The 20,939-nt window shown below is 47.7% G+C and overlaps 1 protein-coding gene across 1 annotated transcript; it reads left to right on the top strand.

Annotated features, from left to right (window-relative positions):
- Positions 1 to 3,444: 3,444 nt before the first annotated feature.
- On the top strand, positions 3,445 to 20,339 carry CUNH1orf100 (chromosome unknown C1orf100 homolog). Its single transcript, XM_036277761.1, has 4 exons — positions 3,445 to 3,503; positions 10,458 to 10,553; positions 13,292 to 13,464; positions 20,248 to 20,339. The coding sequence occupies exons 1-4, from the start codon at positions 3,445 to 3,447 to the stop codon at positions 20,337 to 20,339; spliced, it is 420 nt and encodes a 139-aa protein (XP_036133654.1).
- The last annotated feature ends 600 nt before the right edge of the window (positions 20,340 to 20,939 follow it).

Genomic DNA, 20,939 nt, shown 5'->3' on the forward strand with positions numbered 1-20,939 from the left:
TTTTTATATATTCTTTTCCTTTATTGATCTTAGAGAGAGGAGAAGTGAGAGGGAGAGAGAGAAACATCAATGAGAGAGAACATCGACTGGTCGCCTCCTGCACGCCCCCCACTGGGGTTCAGGCCCACAACCTGGGCATGTGCCCTGACCGGGAATCGAACCGGTGACCTCTTGGTACATGGGTCGATGTTCAACCACAGAGCCACACCGGCTGGACTAATATTATTTTTCTATTTGCTCTAGTCATATTATGTTTTCAGTTTTCAAAAAGAAAAATGTTTAAGATTTCCTGGTCTAATTCAACATTGAGTGAAAGAGAGGGCGAGGACGCAGATACAACTCACGTTTTCTCTAGAAGAATTTTACTTGGGGCATTTCTGAGGCAGAGTCTTCTAGTAAGGCAACACAAATGATGTATTTTAAAAGAGATGAAGGTATGGCTCGTGGCGTAGGGGACAAAGCAGCGTTGGCTAGGAGTGTGGCGATGGTGGCAAGTTTTACATGAGTTCACAGTTCTCGCGTTCAGAACTGGTATGTGAATCTGTTCTTTTTTATTTTTAAATTCAATGTATTGGGGTGACACTGGTTAATAAAAGCTGGCTCTTCCTGTTGCTTGTAAATCTATTATTTCAGATTGACTAAAATAAAATGCCGATGTATCTTATTGCAAACTACATTTCCTTGTGTGTTCAAGAGATGGTAACTAATCACAGACATGAGATCTGACATCCTTTGTATACACGGTGGGGGAATTCTGTAAACATGCACATGGACACGCCTGTGGCCACGCCCAGTCTTCTGATTCTTCTGGGAACTTCGGCTTAGACTCACGTGGGCTGTTCTGTGTTCCTCTGCCAATGTTTTTATGGCATGGCCAAAGCATGGCAACCCGGGCCTGGTCAATTCCCTGTGGTGCTGATTCAGAATTTCTGGGCACTGAGCAATCAGTCCATCATCAAAGGCGCACTTGGTGTTGTCTTTGTTGGGAGCAAAGTGCCCCGAGTATCCTGCATTCTTCTCTCCGGCGTGTTGCTGCTAGTGAGCTGAGGCCCAGCGCACAGGGCTCCATTGTGTCCACGCAGATTTTCTCTTTCGCTCTCTCTCCCTTTCTTTTTGTTTTATAATCGCACCAGTGCACAAAGCAAAAACACATTGCATAATGATCAGGCTCTTTGGGGTTGCCAATCTATTCTGTTATCATGTAATCGTGTTTGAAAGTTTTTTAGTTGCTTCAAAAACATGCTCAGAGGTGAAATACAGCCGCGAACTGGCCTGTGGACAGTAAGTTGAGTTTTGACTATAAAAGGGAGAGAGGGAGGCATCTCACTTTATTCCCATCCTCTCTCCCTCCTGGTTGCGGCTCCTGTTGGGTTGTTCCAGTTTTATTTTGGCTAGTGGTCGGGGTGCTCTTCACGATGACAATCGTAAAGGTAAATGTTGCTGGGACCAAATGGGTTCCAATCCCGGTTTTCCAGTACAAGTTACTTCTCAGCACCTCTTTTGGCAAAATAGTGGTAATACTTCATAAGGTTTCTAGGAGCTAATATGTACTGACACGTGTCACCTAATATATAATACAGCTCACACAGAGTAACGCCCATTTCTCTTCTCTCAAAGGTGCTTTTAGGTTACAGAACACTCACACACACATCACTGCCTCACTTACCTGTCCAGAGAGATGCTGTGATCATCAATACACAGAGCAGGGGCCACAGTCCGTTCGGGCTGTTGTAACGAATTGCTGGAGACTGGTAGTTTACAAACCACAGAAATGTGTTTGTCACAGTCCCGGAGGGTGGAAGGCCGAGATCAGAGTGCCGGCGTGGCCCGGTCCTGGGGAGGACTGCCTTCTGGGCTGCAGGCTGCCAACCCCCACGTGGTAGACATAGAGCCAGGGAGCTCCCTCGGTCTCTCTCATAAGGGCACTGATCCCATTCATGAGAGCCCCACACTCGTGAGCTAATCACCTCCCTCCGGGCCCACGTCCCAGTGCCATCACTTTGGGGTCGCGTTTCAACATACGAATTTCAGAGGGGACGTAAACATTCAGCAGGGAAATGGCTTGCCTTGGGTCACGTGGATTTCAGTCCGATGTTCTGCTACTGTTGGCCGTGATCACGCAAATCAGAGGCCCAGCTGTCGATTTCAGGCCACATACACGACGGTGGTCCCATAAGATTACAATGGAGCTGATGACATTGTAGACATTGTAACATTGTAGCACAACACATTAGCCACGTATTTGTGGTGACGCCGGTGGAAACCAACCCTCTGCACTGCCAGTGGTAGAAAGGCCTGGTACGTACAACTACAGTTCGGCTGTACCACCCAGGTCTGTGCAAGTACAGTCTCCGAGTGGGCACGACAGAACCACCTAACCACCGTTTCTCCTGCGTCCCTGATGGTCCGCTGTGTGTAACTGCACATACACAACATACACACACGGTACAACCTTCCTGAGGAGCACCAAGGTGAACTGTAGAAAAGTAAGGCTTTCTCCCCCTCCGGCCCAGGACTCAGTTTCCCTCCTCATTGTTGACTTTCTTCAGTGAGTATCTAGAGGTGGTGGTTTTCTGTGGTAAGTCTTCTCCAGTAGATAATCATAGCAATATGAAAATGTGTACCAGAAACAACACATATGTAAGTCCAGGGTCAGTACAGGAAACAGAGGGGTCTGATATAGATAATGAGATGCTTACAAAATCACTGGGAGGGCTGGAGGGGCAGGCTCTGGGGAAGGCCTCCAGGAAGGTTCTAGAACATCTCCACAAAACTGCCCCATTGTGGAAGCAGCTGCTTGTGCCCTAATCAGGAAGCTGGGCCCGGAACAACCGAATACAAGAACCTCCCCTCAGGCCACCAGCACCGCCTCGGCCGCTCTCTGCACACTCGCAGGGCTCAGCTGCGGTCTTCAACGCAATTATTCCTTGACACCCCCAAAGCTGGAGAACAGGCGATGAGGTTCTGCTGCAGAGAAACACAAGCTGCAGCCTCACAGCCTGGCCTGCCGGTAGGAGAGCCAGAGCAGCAGGAGACAGCCTCGATCTCAGCTCCACCTTCCAGGTCTCTCAGCAGGTCTGACTGGAGGAATCGAATCCATCTCAGAACTTAGCTGCAAGGGAGGCTGGGAAATGTGGTGCTCAGCCCGGAAGCTTGGGCACAGGGTGGCACCCTGAGAAGGGTGTGAAGGGGGCTAGGTGCCCAACTGGCACAGTATTCTTTATTTTTGAAGAAAAGCCTATCAGTGTGCAATAGTTTACACTTGCCATTTCTTTTTGCTCCTTTATTGTCTATTTTCTTCTCTGAATAGTCTAGCAGAAGCTATGGACAGACCTCTACTTTCAAGAAGGACTTTGTAGTACTGGATAGCTCTCATCTGGAAAGGGGTATAAACTTTGTAACCATGTGAACCTTCACTTTCTTCCCCCCAGAATCCCAGTCATCATGACTGCAGCCATCCGGCTACGAGAATTTGTTGACCGCCGCCCAGTGATCCCACCCAGGTAACGTTCTTCCCGGAGCCAGAGGGGCACCTGCTCGCCCTGCAGCTCTGTGATAGACAGACAGCTGCTGCCACAGGGCCCAGGGAAGTTTCCTTGGGTCTGGTTGTAAAACAACAACAAAAAATCCCACACTCATGGCAGAATCCAAGCAAATGGGCAACTCCAAATTCCTAAAAGATTGAAAGACATTCATTTTTGCTTGGGAAAGGCTTTAGCAAGAAGAATGAGGGACCCCTGTACTCTGCTTAGACTCAAACAAACCACTCCTACGCTTCTGCCCTGTGGGAGGTGACCACACAGAAGGAAATCAAGGACGGCTTCCACTCTTTCTCCAAGTTCATCTGTGGCCCAGGAATAACAAGTCCTAGACATGTTTTATTGGGCTAAATTCATCTTGCTGAGAGAGACTGTATAACAATGGAATCCTAACCCCTCCTCTCTTCACCGCCTGCCAAGGGATCAGCAGAGATCTACAGGCTCTGAAACTGGGGCAGGGACCCTCCCACAGCAAGTGACTCTCGGGTCAGCCTCCTGCACCCCCATTCACGTCGTGGAGCAATATTTAGTCAACAAAGATAAATTCTTTTGCATACAAAAATCACTGGAGGAGAAAGGGGGGAGGGGAAGAATTTGGGTTCCTAGACATCTCAAGAGCCCTCTTTCGGAGAAAATACAGAACCCACCTTCCCTCCCCAGAACCCACGCGGGGAGGAAGCAGGTGGTTCCAGTGCCCCTGATTTCTGCCCCCCCGCCCAGGTGTTTGGTCTTTGTGTGTGTGTCTGAGATCTGTTTTGTCCACAGTTGGCTGTATTTAACTGTGGTCTCACCTCCTGGGGAAAATGGAAACAAACGTCCCTTTGCGGCTGCTGGCTGGGGCTCAGTGGAACCGAGTCCGTCCGGCGTGGCCCCTGAGGATTTGGGTGGGACATGGTGTGACACACTGAAGTCCCAGGGCTGGGCTGGATTCAGTTCTGTGTTCACCCATCAGAGCCCCACTGGGAGGCACGCCGTCTGAGCTACACCTTCATCACCCACTGTGGAGCCGGGCTCTGTCTGCTCTCTGCCTTCCTGCCTTGGCTTCAATAGTGGTCCAACCACCAGCGCGTTCCTCGATCCCGCCTCCAGAGAGGTCTCCCAGGGAAAGATCTTCACCATGTCCACTGCCAACACGTGGTCCAGACCACCGTGGCCTCTCCCCCATCTACACCTACTACCCCTCTTGTTCTACAACCCGGAGCAAGCTTCAGGAACTACATTGGACCAAAACCACTCCCCTGCGTAAGACCCTGCAGCCATTGCATTTTGCATACAATTCAAACCCGCCTACAAAGCCTTCTGAACGGCCTCACGCCCGTTGTCTCCTTCCAGCCCTTTGGTGGGCCACACTCCTTCGTGCCTCAGGGCCTTGGGATCTGCTCCTTCTCCCTGGACCGCTTCCTCCACCACCCTGGCCTGCCCCGTCTAACTACCCGGAGCCACCACCCTGCTCCGCGTTTGTCAGGGGCTCAGAGAGCTAGTCCTGGACCACCCTGGCTGGAGAAGGTCTTCATCCACCTCTCCACAGCTGTTATTCTCCATCTCTCACCCTCTTTAGAAACGGGGCCCTGTGGCCCCTCTGACAACTGATTTTGTCCTTGTTGGTCTCACCCACTGGAAAAATCGTTCACACTCACGCAGCTCTTACCCTGTGGGAGCACTGTGTTCGCTTACTCAGTCTTCCCAACAGTTGTGAGGTACAGATGAGGAAGTACACCTGGGCTCAGAGTGGTTCAGTGACGGCCCAGATCCCACAGCTAGTGAGCAGTTAGCAGAGGTTGGATTCGAACCCACCGGCCTGGCTCCGACACCTGTGCTCTTAATCCCTGCACTTTACCCCTCAGGGGGACTTACTGGCCTCTCTACAACCCGCCACCATGACCCCGGCCTGGATGACTCTGCACATTTGTTGAAAAAAATGAAAATGAGTAGATCAATGAGAAAAAAGTATTGTCATTCACTATTGCTTTGGTTTCCTGATGGACAGACAGTACGTGGAGAAGCCCTGCCCTTCTGTTGATCTTTCTGCACAAGCATTTATCCTCCATCCTTACATGCCCAACCCTGGGGCCTCTACTAGGGAGAACGGAGTGATAAACCAGTAGGGGCACCTAATAAAATGAACTAGTACAAGTAGTCGTGACCACACAGAATTTTCATAATAAGAATGATCTTAGCCCTGGCCGGTTTGGCTCAGCGGTTAGAGCGTCGGCCTGCGGTCCGGAGAGACCCAGGTTCAGTTCCCGCTAAGGGCATGTACCTCAGTTGCAGTTTGTCCCGCCCCTGGTTGGTTGTGCAGGTGGCAACCACTCGATGTGTCCCTTTCACGTCGATGTTTCTCTCTTTCTCTGTTCCTCTCTCTCTCCCTCCCACCCTACCTGAACAAAAAATGGAAAATCTCCTCGGGATGATGAAAAAAAAGAATGATCTTAGATGCAGGTGTTATCTGGTGCGAACCCCAAGCTACAAGCCAGTCTCTCGGGCAGGGCTGAGTCTTGTACTGGTTTGTAGAGCCCAGGATGCTCCCGGAAAGGTCACGCAGGTGGAAGGCACTCAGGATGGTGTGGAAGATCAAAGGAAACAGGATCGGTGTCAGACGCAAAAGGATTTTTAACACACTGACTTGGAAGCTGTGTCTGAGGTCAAGAGGTAGCTCTAGGCCCAGCACCTAGCACGACGGGATGTCTTAGTCAGTGACGACACCCACCAATGTCTCCTTGACTCATGTGATCTTTAATGGAGGTGAGAGTATCACCCCCACTTTACCAATGAGGAAACTGAAGCTCCCTCTTCCTTGAGACTACACCGTGGTGACAGCTGACTAGGGGACGAGGCCCCCAGCGTGGTGGCCTGTGTCTTCTGTCCTTATCAGCTCCAGTCCCCACTGAGTTACTTACTCCCCCTTGGCTCGTTTCTTGACTGGTTAGTTGCCTGAACATGGCTTTTCTTTTTTTTTTTAATGATTTTTTTTTATTTATTATTATTATTTTTTTATTCTCACCCGAGGACATTTTTCCATTTTTTTGTACAGATAGAGTGGGAGGGAGAGAGAGGAAGAGAGAGAGGGGGAAACATCGATGTGAAAGGGACACATCGAGTGGCTGACACGCACACGACCAACCAGGGCCAGGGACAAACTGCAACCGAGGTACGTGCCCTTAGCGGGAACCGAACCCGGGTCTCTCCGGACCGCAGGCCGACGCTCTAACCGCTGAGCCAAACCGGCCAGGGCTGAACATGGCTTTTCTTACCAGATTTTAAACTCGTACATAGAAAGACAATATTTATCATCACTATGTCCCCAGCACGCTGCAAACACATCAGAGTGTGTGTCTTACTGAATTAAACAAATGCATGTGTTGTTTCGTTGACTTGAAAGCGGCTTCCAGCTAACACCGCCTTTCTTCCCCTTTGGTCCGTTACGTCTACTTCCTGTCTGCCCTCAAGTCAGGGGACCACGGAGTTTGTACAAAAAAGGCGCTGAACTCTTCTGAAAGAGGTGATCTCACGTACATGTGGATGATTCTGGCTGCAACACGGAGTTCGGAGAACTGGGTCTGATTGATGTCTGGCGTTTACTAGCTGAGTAATGCTTAGAAAGTCCTCTCGACCTCTCTGAACTTCAGCCTCCTCTTTTATAACCAGATGTTAATACTTACCTGGCAAGGGGACGTGAGAATTAGATAAGACCATCCCTGTACAGACACTTGGTGGAGCAGGAGGCATAGACATAACCGAGAATTGCACGGTCACAGTAACACAGCGACCTCGGGCCGTGGGGTCAGGCTCTTGAGGGACAACACTCCTGCCCTGCCCTGTTCATACTGACTTCTGTCTGCGGCCGAGCACAGATCCTGCTCCAGTGACATGCACCCTCCCAGGGGACAGGTTTGCTCTGGTGTGAACTGAGCATGTCATCCCAAAGGGCCAAGCTGTCCCGGGCGGGTCAATATGTCTGGTGGAATCAGACACAGGTGGAGTCCTGCTCCCGTCCGAAGAGAACAGGCCTTTGTACGGTGACTCAGCAATCGAGTGGGTGTGAGCGGGGCCCAGGCAGGGCTCCGGGGCCAGGCTGGGGAGCTGGCATGTGCCTTCCCAGTCATTCAGCAGTTTTGCCCCACGCCCACCACACCTCGGGAGAGGCGAGGTACTGACTGACATGCCAGGCGAGGCATTTCCCCTCAGGAGGTAAAAACTGTCTTCCAAAAACGGATGTTTAACCTCTTTATTGGGGAGTTCTCCTGTTTGAGGAGAAGGCCACATAGGGGAGACTGAAAAGTCTACCCAAGGAGTTGGCGGGAAGTGGGCCATCTTCATCCCCCGAACCTGCTTCTCCACCCAGCCCCCCACCCTCCGACATCCACCTGCTTACACACGCCCCCACTCTCAGGTCCTGGGCTGAAATCTGCCCAGAGACACTCCCAGGGAGTGGGGCCAGCATGGCCCCTGGTGCGGGTGAGGGGCTCCTCCTCCTGCAACAGTGCCCGAGGAGCCGTGTTAGGTTCCTACCTGTGCTCGGCAGGTATTTGTCGTGTGCGCCAGCGAAGAGTCCGCGGTCAAACCACAGCCTCCTGCAGGCACGTGGCAACGCGAGAAGCCAGGGCCGTGTGGAGCCCAGCGGGAGTCTAAGAAACCAGCAGGGCCCTGGGTCGCCACTCCCTAGGTAGCTCTTCAGACCCTGGCTGGCGCCTGGGGAAGCTAGGTCTCCCACTCCCACGACTCAGGACTGTCATTTGTTCCTATTACTGTGCCAATTCCTGCCTCTTCTTATGACTTAATTCCCCCGCTGTTATTTGCTCTCCAGAGCTCAGTCATATTATCCTAGCCAGTGGGCAGGCCCAGACAGCCTGTGGTTTTTCTGAAAATCAGAGCTCCCTGAGGTCCTGTTTGCAGACCACAGACCATAGACAGACAGATCCGCCCTGCTCACGGGGCTGGCCTTTCCTACTAGTCAGAGAGCGAGGACCCCCCTGGTCCCCCCATGCTCCACTCTGATCCCAACTCTGTCCACGTCTAGACCCCTGAAATTGCCCTCACCCGGAATCTCGTCCCCACCCTATTTGCCTGCCCAAACCCGACACCCCTCCCTCTTCTCGGTCCACTGCCTTTATCCAGGTCACCGTTTCAGCACATGAAGAGCATTTTGAGGACAAGAACTGCTTCTGAGTCCGCTAGAACCTAGCTGGGCGCACAGAGGTCTTATTCAGTCAATAAATGACGTCGGGACTGGGAGTACAGATTAAGTTTCCATTCATCACATCAGCCAGCTACTTCATGCAAAACTATGTACTACTTTGTGCTGACTCTTCCCCTAGAATTCTTATGGTACCTACTGAGTGCTCAGAATCTGGGGAAGGTCCCAAAAGAGCTATAAAGTCATCCTCCCAACAATGGTTATCTTCCTGTGCCCAGGGTCTCCTGGGGGATGGCAGCCTTCTCCCCAGTGCCTGAAGCCTAAGGCTGGTGTTGGACAGCTGTCTGTCCTTGACCTCAGCCCTCTCTCCTAACATGCCAGCGCTCGGTCCTCTCCTCTCCACCCACCTTTCCAACGCGTAGCTCAGAGCTTCTCCGGGTCCCACGTAAATCACTATAATTGCCTCCGAGCCCGTCAGTCCTTCTGCTTCTAGTCAGATGGCCCTCAAATTTGTGTTCCACCACCACCAGCAAAAATCTTTCCAAAAGAAAAACGGTCTCATGCACTCAACTTTTAAAACATCCTACAAAGATGCCGTATCACCTACATGGGTGGTTCTCAACCTTTCAGAACAAATGTTTTGTCATGTCTCTACTATTCTTAGAAATAAAATCTGTGAATGAGAAAGCCAACTACACATCATTGAAAAATATCCATAGACTGCTCAGCTATAATCTAAAAGGGAAGGAATTCATTCTAAAATGAGAGGGACTTCAAAATGAAAGGGCGGGGCACCACTACCCACTAGCCTCGCCCCCCCACCCCCACCCCGCACGGCTGCGTTTCAGCGGCACACACCCGTCTCACCTTCACGCCCAGAAGCGCTTCCGGCCTCCTCCACCTCATTCATTTTTGCCGGTGCTTCACACCTTCCGGTCGCCCAGCCCCCAGCCCACACAGCCAGCACAGTGCTTCCTCGGGTTTAGCCCCTTAGACACTTATCAGGTGTTTGTTTTTTTCAACTTCTTATGACAGTGTGTTAATATATCAAAAGTAGAAAAAAAATAGTAAAAGAAACCCCCATTTTCCAATTTCCACTTTTCAACAATTATCAACATTTGCCCCACTGGTTTTAAATATCATATCGTTTTCCTAATATTTTGAAACTAATGCCTAACTCGTCAAATATTTTCTTATGATTCCTGCACAAATGGATTAAAGACATTCCTATCAAGAAAGTCCAAGGGGCCCCAAACAGTGTGGTTAGTTTGGTTGGGTGTCGTCCCAGGCACTGGAGGGTCTTGGGTTTGATTCCCAGTCCGGACATGTACTGGAGGCAACTGATTGATGTTTCTCTCTCTCTCTCTCTCTCTCTCTCTCTCTCTCTCTCTCTCTCTCTCAAATCAATAATAATATATATTTTAAGTCCAAGGGTGTACAACATAGGGAATATAGTCAATAATATTGTAATAGCTACACATGGTGCTAGGTGAGTACTAGACTTATTGGGGGGATCACTTTATAAATTATATAAATGACTAATCACTATGCTGCACACCTGCAACTACTATAATATTTAATGTCAACTGTAATTGAAATAGATAAATAAAATCATCTTGAAATAAACATGGATTGATTAATTAATTAATTAATTTAAAGGCAGGGGGCACAGAGTTCTGTGCCAGGAAATGGAAACAAAACCCAAATATCTTTTTCCAACATATCACAGCTGGTGTTCTGCTCTCATTGTAACCATTGCTTTTTCCTTGCTCCTTTCTTCACAGGACATTCATTGTTCATCAGGGAAAGGACCTCCAGGGCTACTACCCTGGGCAGCTGGCAAGAGTCCATTTTGATTACAATGTAAAGAGATCTGCCAGGTGAGACACCTGACTCAATCATAATCAGCAAAAATTGCACTAAAGTTAGAAGATAACTTTTTTAAATGGGAGTCACATTTTGTAATGAGAACAATAATAATTATTATTATTATTTAATGGATAGAAAAGGTTTGGAGACTACACCAAACTGTTAACTACAGTTATTTGTGAGCGGTGAAATTACTGGTATTTATATTTTATTTTTTATTTTTCAGATTTTCTCTAATGAACATATGTTACTTTTATAATCAGCAATAAATATGGAATGGTATTAAATTATCTACGAAATGTATGAGTTTAGAGTTTCAGCTTAGCCACACAATTAAACCTGAGTCTCTGTTTCCTTCTCAGTAAAATGACTGGCCTAACAGGTTTCTGCCTCTGTGGATATAACTTTAACAACAGCAGCAGCACAAAGATACTTTGACATTGTATTCTAGTTTGCAGAGAATGGAAACCAAGCACTTTGAGTAACTTATGAAATGTTTGATCTCGGGTAACTTTCATTCCCTGAGTCTCAGTTTTCTTATCGGTTAAACTAAATAATTGATATAAAATTCCAGAGCGAAGTAGGCACGAAGAATATGCTTGCTAGTCCTTTGAGTTCCTCTGGAATGTTTTACAAATTTCCCTTTTTCTCTTAATCGCCTTGGATATGGTCAGCTCCCTCCATGCAAAGAGAAGGGAGCAGCGGCATCCGTACGCAGCCCAGAGTCTACACTGGATAGACGACCACACTGGGATAGTTGTAGAGGCCAGTCTGATCTGATTGGATGAGGAGGATGCAGCCCGGAGAGGCAAGTCTTGCCTGAGGTCCAGCTGGTGGGCGTGAAAGTCGAGACTGGAATCTATCCGCATGTTCTGATTCCCAGCCCAAAGCCCTTTTCCTCCAACTCAGATACACACATGCTTGACTCTGAAGACTTGTGCCTGCCCAAGATTAGCCTCAGGGGAAAATTCAGTGCAAATGTCAATCAATGACTGTATTAAGCTTCTAGTTAAGAAGAAGAAGAAAAAAGAAAAACCAAACCAGAATATAGTGCACTTCTCTGGACCTAGCCTAACTTCAGTTTTTGTAGTCACAGTATAACTTGATGAGTCTCTAATGGCTTACCCTCTCTGGATATATTCCTCTACCAACGTAATATTTTCAGTATTAGAGTCCTTCCTTTGAGTGAAAGTCTTGTCTTCAGAAGGACACTGATGTTTTACTTGAAAATGGAGAATATTCTGGTTCCGCAGAAACATGCTGGAGACAATCGATGTGTCTCTCTCACATCAATGTTTCTGTCTCTCCCTCTCCCCCGCCTCTCTCTCCCACTCTATCTAAAAAAGCAATGGTCCCTGGCTGGTTTTGCCTAGTGGTTAGAGTGTCAGCCTACAGACCGATGAGTCATGGGTTTGATTCCGGGCAAGGGCAGGTACCTTGGCTGCAGTTCGGTCCCCGGCCCTGGTGGGGTCATGCGGGAGGTGGCCAATCGATGTGTCTCTCTCACATCAATGCTTCTTTCTCTCTCTCCCTCTCTCTTCTTCCCTCCTACTGTCTGAAGATAAATGGAAAAATATCCTCAGGTGAGGATTAAAAAAAAAAAAGTCAATGGAAAAATATCCTCTGGTAAGGATTAAAAAAAAATCCATCACCTCATATAGTTACAAATGTTCTTTCTTGTCATAAGAATTCTTAAGATCGACTCTTTTAGCAGCCCCTTCACCCCCAACCCCACCTCTAGCCACCACCATTCTGTTCTCTGTTCCCATTAGTTCTTTTTTTTTTAGATTCCACATAATTGAGATCATACAGTATTTTTCTTTCTCCTTCTGACTTATTTTACTTAGCATAATGCCCTCAAGGCCCATCCATGTTGTCACAAGTAGCAGAATTTTCTCCTTTGTATGGCTGGATGGTACTCCATATACACATGTCCATTGATAGATGGATGGATAAAGATGTACTACGTATACATTCTACAGCATCACTTTTAATGTTGGCACAATATCCCCGTGTATGTCTATGTCATTGTCTAAATAATGGTTTGTTTGTTTTTTCACATGAATGCTAGTTGCACTCTTTTTATTGTCATGAAAATATGTGATGAGCATTCTTAGGGCTAAGTCTGTGCTGACATCCTTAATTTCTGGAGATGCTCGGATGAAATATACGTACATTTCAAAGGTATTAACACCCATCACCAAACTATTCCCAAACAAGCTGCACAGTGAGTGTCTACTCCCACGAGTGTTTGAAGACATTTCACCGTTACATTTCATTTCTTCTTCACATTTCCCTTCAAGAGTACTATTCTAAATGGAGAGCCAGGAAGGGTACCAGTGATTCCAGGTTCATCAAACACCAAAATGCACCGTAATGGTTAGTCTGGTCAAAAGAAAGCACTGGTTCCTTGAGGAACCAAACATCCAAGGAAAAGTTCCAATGGGCAAGGGCACCGGGAAGACGGGGGCACAGGAAGCTGACCCTCTGGATATTTTATGCAGGTTGCCCTCTGTGACCTGTGGCTGGGAGAGGAGGGCTGCAAAGGGAGGAACGGGACTGGAATCCCTGAGCTATCCACTGACAACCGGGTGAGGGCTGGCCTTGGATCTAGGGGGTCTGGCCAACACTACCTCGGTGGCCTCCTGGCCACGTCTAGGGAATGGATTCAGTTGATGAGAAAATGAACTGCTTTTCTTCAGTGGGATGTTCAGCAAGCTGTGATTTTTGTTTGTTTGTTTTCATTTAGACCTCTCATAGACTTGGCAATTCCATCCGAGAGAAAACGTCAATGTCAGCCTCAATTAGACCAACAAACTCTCGTTCGATACATTCATTTTCGAAGATACGCAAAACCTGCCGAACCGTGGTATAAAGAAACCACTTACCAAAGAGACTATTCTCTGCCATTTTACACGATTGGTGAGTCGGGTCAACTGCTCTTATTCTGAGATCAACCCTGCCTGGGCTGCAGAGAGGCAACCCCCAAGGGCTTGCGTCGGTGCGTCTGGGACCAGTCAAGTTGCGGGGGGGCTGGGGGTGTCCAGGTGCAGGAAGAACGTAGAAGGCTGGCCCAGGGATGCGTCCTCCTTCCCCCGCTCCCTGTCTAGACTTCAGGAATGAAGATGCTTAAACGTCCTTGAGAGGAAGCAGCTCGAGTCTGAGCACTCCTCGCAGACTGTTGAGGAAACGTTTTCCTCCTCCTATTTTAAATGACTTTATGACCATTTGGGGGCATCTTTCAAAAACGCTAAATTCCCTGCGTAGCATTTCTCCACGTGGCAGAACGTGCCAGTGCCGAGGGGCCAGGCTCGCCCACGGATGTGACCCCCAAGACACGGGACACCGAGTTCAACAGCCCTGCATCCCTGTAGCCATGGATGCTTTGGACTTCAGTGAGTAGAATGAATCCGTTTACTGACAGGCTCTCTAAGTGAATGGCCCTGCCGATTCTGGGGCTCTCACACTGAGAGGCAGGTACATAATTTGTCCTCATCACAGTCTCCGGGGTGCGTGCTATTGTTCCCATTTTCCAGCGAGGGAGCAAGGTGCAGAACCAGTGAACTCTCTGGCCCCGAATCCCACTGCAGTGGGCAGGAGGAGAGAATGCAGACCCAGAACATTCCAGACCCAGGCCAAGTTCTGCACTTGACCTTGAAGCTGTACTCTCAGTCACACCTGAGTGTCACTTGTACTACTTAGTAGTTTTCTTCAAAGTGAATCACTTTTTATTCACTTAAAAAAAAACTTGTAGAAGGTGGTGGGGGTGTTGGGAAGGAGCTGCTCTTCCTTCTTTTCTGCCGTGAGAAAGGTCTCGGCCCTGATGAATGGCAGCGCAGGGCTGGGACTCGGGGCCCAAAGGAACAGCAAACAACAGCAACCAGGAACAGGGAACTGAACAGGACCAGGCAGGTCTCGTGGGAACTGAGCCAGGGGTGGGCGTGGCGATAGATGAAGCTGCGTTGGCACCAGAGATTGGCAGGTGGAGTTTGGGACAAGAGTTTACAAGCAGGGCAAGGCCGGGTCCTAAGAGGTGCTGGGAGGACTTGGAAAGGAGAGGTGACCGGGAAGTCAGCGGAGCTCCTGCCCCACAGAACGGGCTCGGCAGTCTGTCCTTTCAACACTGACCGAGTGTCAACTGTTTTCTTTAAATAAAAGAATCGAGGTGGGGCCCGGGTTTCCAAAGTGACAGCGAACAGGACCTTTCTTACAACTCCTCTGCTATGAGGAAATCTTGTTCAAAAGACAGATACAAAAGTTGTTCTCCCTTGTTACTGTAGAGGACACTTTCTGATTCTTTCCACACCTATAGAGCCAGGTGAATGTTTAGCAAAGCAGTTAAATATTTGCCATCTGGTATGTCCCTAGCATTGGGCCAGGTGTCACGGGAGGGGGTGAGAGTCAGTCCAGGCTATGATGTCAGCCACAGGGAGCTCACGATGTCATTGAGAAGATGAGGCAACAATCAACTCATCAGACGATTAAGTACCCAGTAGAGGAGCACAGGTTGAGAGCTGAGATCACTGGGCCTACAGCAGCCAGGAATGCAGCGGGTTTCAGGGGGACCAAGCTGGGTCTTGATGGACACCATGTGCATGATGAAGAAACAGGGAACAGCACGGCCGGGGCCACTGCAACTAGGGGCAGAGGCTGGGAACAAGCATGGCGAGGCGGGGGAGATGGGGAGCCAGGCGGGTCCTAGCAATGGGGACAATGGCCTGATGGGGTAGGTGGGAGGGGGAAGTGGGAAATAACGTGAGGACCGGCCGAGTAGGAAGTGACTGGAATGGCAGAAGGGTTTGGAAAGTCGAATTTGGACAATCACAGCTGGTGTAGGGTCAGAGTGTAGGGGTGACCCAGTCACCTCCCAGGGATGCTAGCGTGGGAGCCGGCTCAGGAAGGACGCAGCGTGGCGGTGGGAAGCGGCGGACAGGATTCAGTTCTCAAGGGCTATGGCGTTGGGCGAGACACTTGGCGTCTCCAAAGCTTTCTGTGCCTCTGTAAAGTGGACAAAGTCTACACTTGTTAGGGTTTGAAATATGTCGTGTGCCCAGAACTGTGCCGAGGGACATACTCAAACGTGTGTACACCACTCGTAATCGCCATGAGTCTTAACGGCCACCATGAAGTATCATTATTAACTCCACTTAGCAGAAGAAATGGAGGCTGAGACTTGAAGGAACCTAGAGTCGAGGTCATATCCAGATACGTCACTCTCCCAACCCTGGCTCTTCCATTGAACTGAGTCCTCTCGGGAACCAGGAAGGAGCCGGCACAGCATCTGGAGAAGGGACAGCATGCAGACAACTCCCAGCAATCAGAGCTGCTCACAGCCTTGCTTCTGCTGCAGGGTGGGTGGATTTGGATTAACCCAGGCAGAAGAGGTGTCAGGTTGGGATGTGTAGACAGTTGAAAATATGGGACTGGAAAGTGTGGGCTCCGCAACGTAAGAGGGGGGACGGGGTTGGCCAGTCCCCTACTCAGTGTGTTTGAAGCCTGACCAATTCAAGAGAGAATCCATGTTGAAACAGTCATTGCTCCACTCGCTGACTCAGAGATGCAGTGTGTATTAGTTAGCTATTGCCGAGTAAGAAATCATTCCCAAAACCAGTGACTTAAAACACCAGTGATGATGATTTTTATCTCATGGCTTCTGTGCGTTAGGAATTCGAGGACTGCTCCTCCCTGGGGCAGGCCCGGCTCAGGGCCTCGGGGATCGGACTGATGTCAGTGAGGATCACATCATCTGAAGGCTCGAGTGGGACCGGGGGACCCACCTCCGAGGTGGCTCACTCGCACAGTCGTCAGGAATGACAACTCACATGTTGTCGCTCACATGCTGGCTGGGGACCAGGGTGCCTTTTAGGTGGGCCTGAAGTGGGCGGTCCCCTAGAGTGAGCAGTCCGAGATGAAGATGGAAACCACGCTGCTTTTTATGACCTAGGCTCCAAAGTCACACACTGTCACTTCTGATGATTCCCATTAGTCACACACAGCCAGCCCCGAAGCAGTGTGGAAAGGGTGTACACAAGGCATGACACCAGGGGCAAGAGTCATCGGGGTCCATCTTGGAAACTGGCAACTGCAATATTCAGTCATGGATAGAGCACCCGTGATGACCCAGACACTGGGTTGCCTGCTGAGGGTGCAGGGACCAGGACAGATAGGACCCCTGCTGTCCTGGAGCTGACATTCTGGTGGAGGATACTGAATATAACCAAGCACATTTTTTAAAAATTAGAGAATGTAGCAGTGCTGTGTGGGAAGTGAGCAGGTGACCAGCACAGCTGAGGGGGGTGACTTTCCACAGTGCTGTCCAGAGGACCTCCCCAGTTTTAGCTGAGTGACCAGGAGGGCTTGGCATGTTTGAGGAAAAGAAAGGAGGCTGGTGTCGTTTGGTGGGTGGCCAGTGAGGTGTGAGGGTAAGATGCTTGGATTCTGTTCCGTGATCAATGGGAAGGGTTTTGAACAGAGAAATGACATATCACTTGCCCTTTAAAAGATGGCTGGCTGCCTGTTAGCACTGTTCGGAGAGGAACAGGAGGGGAGGCCACGCACACCAGTGAGGAAGCCAGTTTGTCATTTAGACCACGGGTGACGGTGGCCTGGCCCCGCAGGGAAGGTGAACAGGAATAGGATTCTAGAGATACTCTGGAGGTGACAGCATTTGGCTTCGATGACAGGGGTGACGTCAAGTGCACTTTGATCCCTCCAGTAAGGAACAAAAGGCTACTGCTGCGCCAGTCTGTGTGCAAGGCTTTGGCGACACAATGTGAAGCAACAGACACGAAATGTCTGCATTCAGGGAGCTTCAGGGGCGGGGAAGGGGGGGGGGACCAGCATAGAAACAAGCATCAAATTCCACCTGCCGCAAAAGCCACGAAGCAGTTTAAGTGTTGCTACAGGAGCACACAATAGGTCTGAGGTTTCCCCGGGGAAGAGCAGGCAAGGGTGGGGGACAGCTCCCCAGAGAGCACAGCATGTGCAAAGGCCCCGTGACCTTTGAGGAACTGAGAAATAGGAGTGTGCTGGCGCAGAATCAGCATGGGCGAGGCAGGGCGTGGCTAGAGCTGGCAAGGTCGGAACAGGTGAGGGCTTCACCGGCCATTTGCAGGTTCGAGCCTCTCTTCTGAGGTTAATGGGAAACTCCTGAAAGGTTTTCATGAGGGTGGAGGTGACGATTAAAACTGCCTTGTGCAAAGATGACTCTGGAGACAAAAAGGGAACAGCGGGGAGTGGAGTGACACAAAGACTGAATGCAGAGTCAAGTCGGGAGGTCATGGCAGTGGTTAGGCTAAAGGTTCTCGACCTCAGCATCACTTTTAAAAATCCACATGCCCAGGACACACCCAACACCAATGAAGAGAATCTCCTGGAGGGCGGATCCAGGCACCAGTCATTGTTAGAACTCCCCAGATAATTCCACTGTGCAGCCCAGTGTAGCGACCACTGGGTGGTAGCAGGGGCCCAAGAGACCTATCAGAGAAATGTTGCAAATCTGGGCGTGGATGGAGGAAAGGGCAGGCCCTGAATTAAGCATTTGTTTAAATCAAGAAGCTGACTCCTTAAAGGAGTCTTTGGGGAAGGGCTCTTCACAGAATCAGATAAAGAAATATTCAGTTGATGAAGGTATACGTGTTTTATATTTGACCAGTCCTTGTGAGCAGGTTTGAAGGGCAAAGCGTGTCTAGATTAGCAATGATTTGCTTTTCATTTTCAGTTCTTACTTGGGAATTGTTGAAGAACAGATTAACTATAGATCCTAAGAGTACGGTGATTACTTAAGAAATTCTTGCTCGGGAAAAATCCTTTCTCAGCACCTAGAGGTTCATTTGTTTCTTAGGAAACATTGTGTAAGCCTTCCTATGTGTGAGACACTGTGGAAGATATGAACTGTTCTCCGAGAACTTACATCCTGGGAGGATGAGATGGTCCCTCGGATGGAAGTTGCCCTTGTATTACTCATCCTGGTGCCAAGTAATTCAAACAGCTCATTCTTCCAAACTAAATACATGTTTTGCAGCAGTGTGACCCTTATACTCTCTGACCTTGTTTTTTTATTTGCAAAAAGGATAAAAAGTTATCTGCCTAGAATTGAGATATCTATATAAATAATTTAGAACTACTGTTTACATTACTAAGCTTTCAAAAATGTTTGCTATTATTCTTGATCAAGAATAAACATGTCATAATAAATATTTTTTAAAAACCTAAAACAACAGAATTGCATTTTATACTGAGATTAAGTTCTAAAACCAATGTATAAGGTAATTATCATGTATAATCAGTTATCCTTAAAAATCTCTTAAACTGTTCAAAGTGATATTAAATGATACTAAATTATTAACATCTTTGTAATACATGGGGTTCTTCAGAAAGTGGGTACAGTTTTCTCTGCGGTTCTCAATTAAGTCTTCATTTTATTTTTCAATGACTTTCTAAGAAACACCACCACAAATCCACCTGAACAGTGATTTCACTTTGTCAAGTAGTATGGAAATTTAAAAAAATTATTTCCCATGTTCTTTCCACCCCCAAATCTGTATCTCAGATCTCAGGCTTGACAGCATCCACTGTCCGTGGGCACACATACTCACTAAATGGAAGATGTAAGGAAACCCTCCAAAGTTTTCCATGTGTTCTAAGAATATTCGTTGTTGAATTTACCTGGTTAAATATGTATATAACTGAACTCCATTGTAACTCCTACAACAAGGATCATTTAGGTTATTGGGTAGGATTCCTCACACTTCTAAACTACTTTAATATATTTCCCTGGGATACTTTGTAATCCTCAAGAAGGTCAGAGGTGCTATTTAACAAGCCTGGAGAATTAAGGATTAAGAATACAGGATCATAACTAATTAAATTAGATTTTAAAAATCCTCCAGGGATGGCATTTCTTGTCATACTCCCGGGCTAATGAAATGTTATCCATTCTTAATATTAAAAAAAAAGTCTGTTTCTTTAAACGCTGTTGACGTGCTGTGGGAGGTGGAAGTGTGAAAAGATTAAGGATTTAGGGGCCTGACCATCCTGGGTCAAATGTGGGCTCCTCCTTTTCCAAGTCCTGTAAATTTGGGCAAATTAATTAATCTCTTTGAGATGGTGATGATATCAGTGGGCCTTTGAGGGTTACTATGAATGTTAATGTAAATGAAACGCCTAATACAATGCCCAGTGCTATACATATAAAGTCTTGCTACAACACTGTCATTGGAACACTCTGGTCTTTGGCTCATTAAGCATAGATGCAATAAGCCGTCCTTGAACCCTTAGCTTTAATAAGCAAAACTGTTAGTGATTATAGATAAGAGGTTATGGGATATGCGGGATCTCCAATGGGTATGAATTTAGGGATGGTTAACAAATGCAATTTGATACAAAGAGGATATAAAGTGACCCATTTATAATTTAAGCCTTAAAGGGTTTTGGGGGGGAGTCTAGAATTAGGATGTCAAAATGCAAATTTACGTGATTTATTTTAATTACATTTTTACATATTCAGTGATATGGATCAGAGATTGAGCCACATAAATAGCCCTTTGACTAAGTCCTTCTTTACATATCTTTTAAACATATTCCTTTGTCTTAAATCCCGTAAATGTTTTTATTATACACAATTGCTGTTGAAATGATAATGAATTATAAAAATTTAGGAGTCAGTAGTCTTAAAATAAATCATTAATTTGTTTTAAATTCCAGATTGGGACCAGAAATTAGCCACAGTTTCATCGAATCCTAGACCAATCAATTCAGTGCCTGAGTTCCACTGTTGTGAAGAAAGGTGGCGTTGAAATAAAAGCTTTCAACTAATAACGATAATGTTTGAATAAAAGATTTGGCATTCTTAGGTGACTCTTTTAGACTAAAATAATGATAACAGAACTACTTTTAATTTAAGTGTGTATCCAGATGGCTACAATCCTAAACTATTTAAACGTTGCAAATTCTTTTCAGATTAAGTTGGTCAGCCTAGGGCTGGAATCAAGACCCAGCCTTAGGAGGACTTATCTGTCCTCAGCCCCACTACCAGTCTTGTTGCTGGTGCTGCTAAGCCATCTTAATTTAGTCCAGTGGTTATACATGGAACCAGATGAGAATATAATTGTATCTGCTCAATAACTGCAACACTGTTGAGAGGGGAAAAAGAGAACCTGGGGATGTGGCCAAGGAGGAAGACCCTGAAGGTGCTCTGGATGCAGAAACCCAGACATCGGGTAGGACTAGAGTGATATGTGAGACTGGTTAAAAAAAAAGAATTTATTGAAAGTGTGTATACAAAAAGGTTACCACTGCTATCTTGGCAAGAAGAAAGCCTGTCAACTAGGTATCAACTCTCTAGGTCAAAAGCTAGAGGGTCTTCTCTAAAGAAATGAAATGATAACCAAGAAAAG

This window comes from Molossus molossus, unplaced genomic scaffold (genome assembly GCF_014108415.1).
Source record: "Molossus molossus isolate mMolMol1 unplaced genomic scaffold, mMolMol1.p scaffold_m16_p_23, whole genome shotgun sequence".
Classification (NCBI taxonomy): Eukaryota; Metazoa; Chordata; class Mammalia; order Chiroptera; family Molossidae; genus Molossus; species Molossus molossus.

Excerpts from the sequence above, each read along its gene's own strand:
- CUNH1orf100 (XM_036277761.1), top strand. The coding sequence starts at position 3,445 with ATGACTGCAGCCATCCGGCTACGAGAATTTGTTGACCGCCGCCCAGTG. Across the intron at positions 10,554-13,291 it reads AATGTAAAGAGATCTGCCAG|ACCTCTCATAGACTTGGCAA; the intron begins GTGAGACACCTG and ends GTTTTCATTTAG. Across the intron at positions 13,465-20,247 it reads TCTGCCATTTTACACGATTG|ATTGGGACCAGAAATTAGCC; the intron begins GTGAGTCGGGTC and ends TTTAAATTCCAG.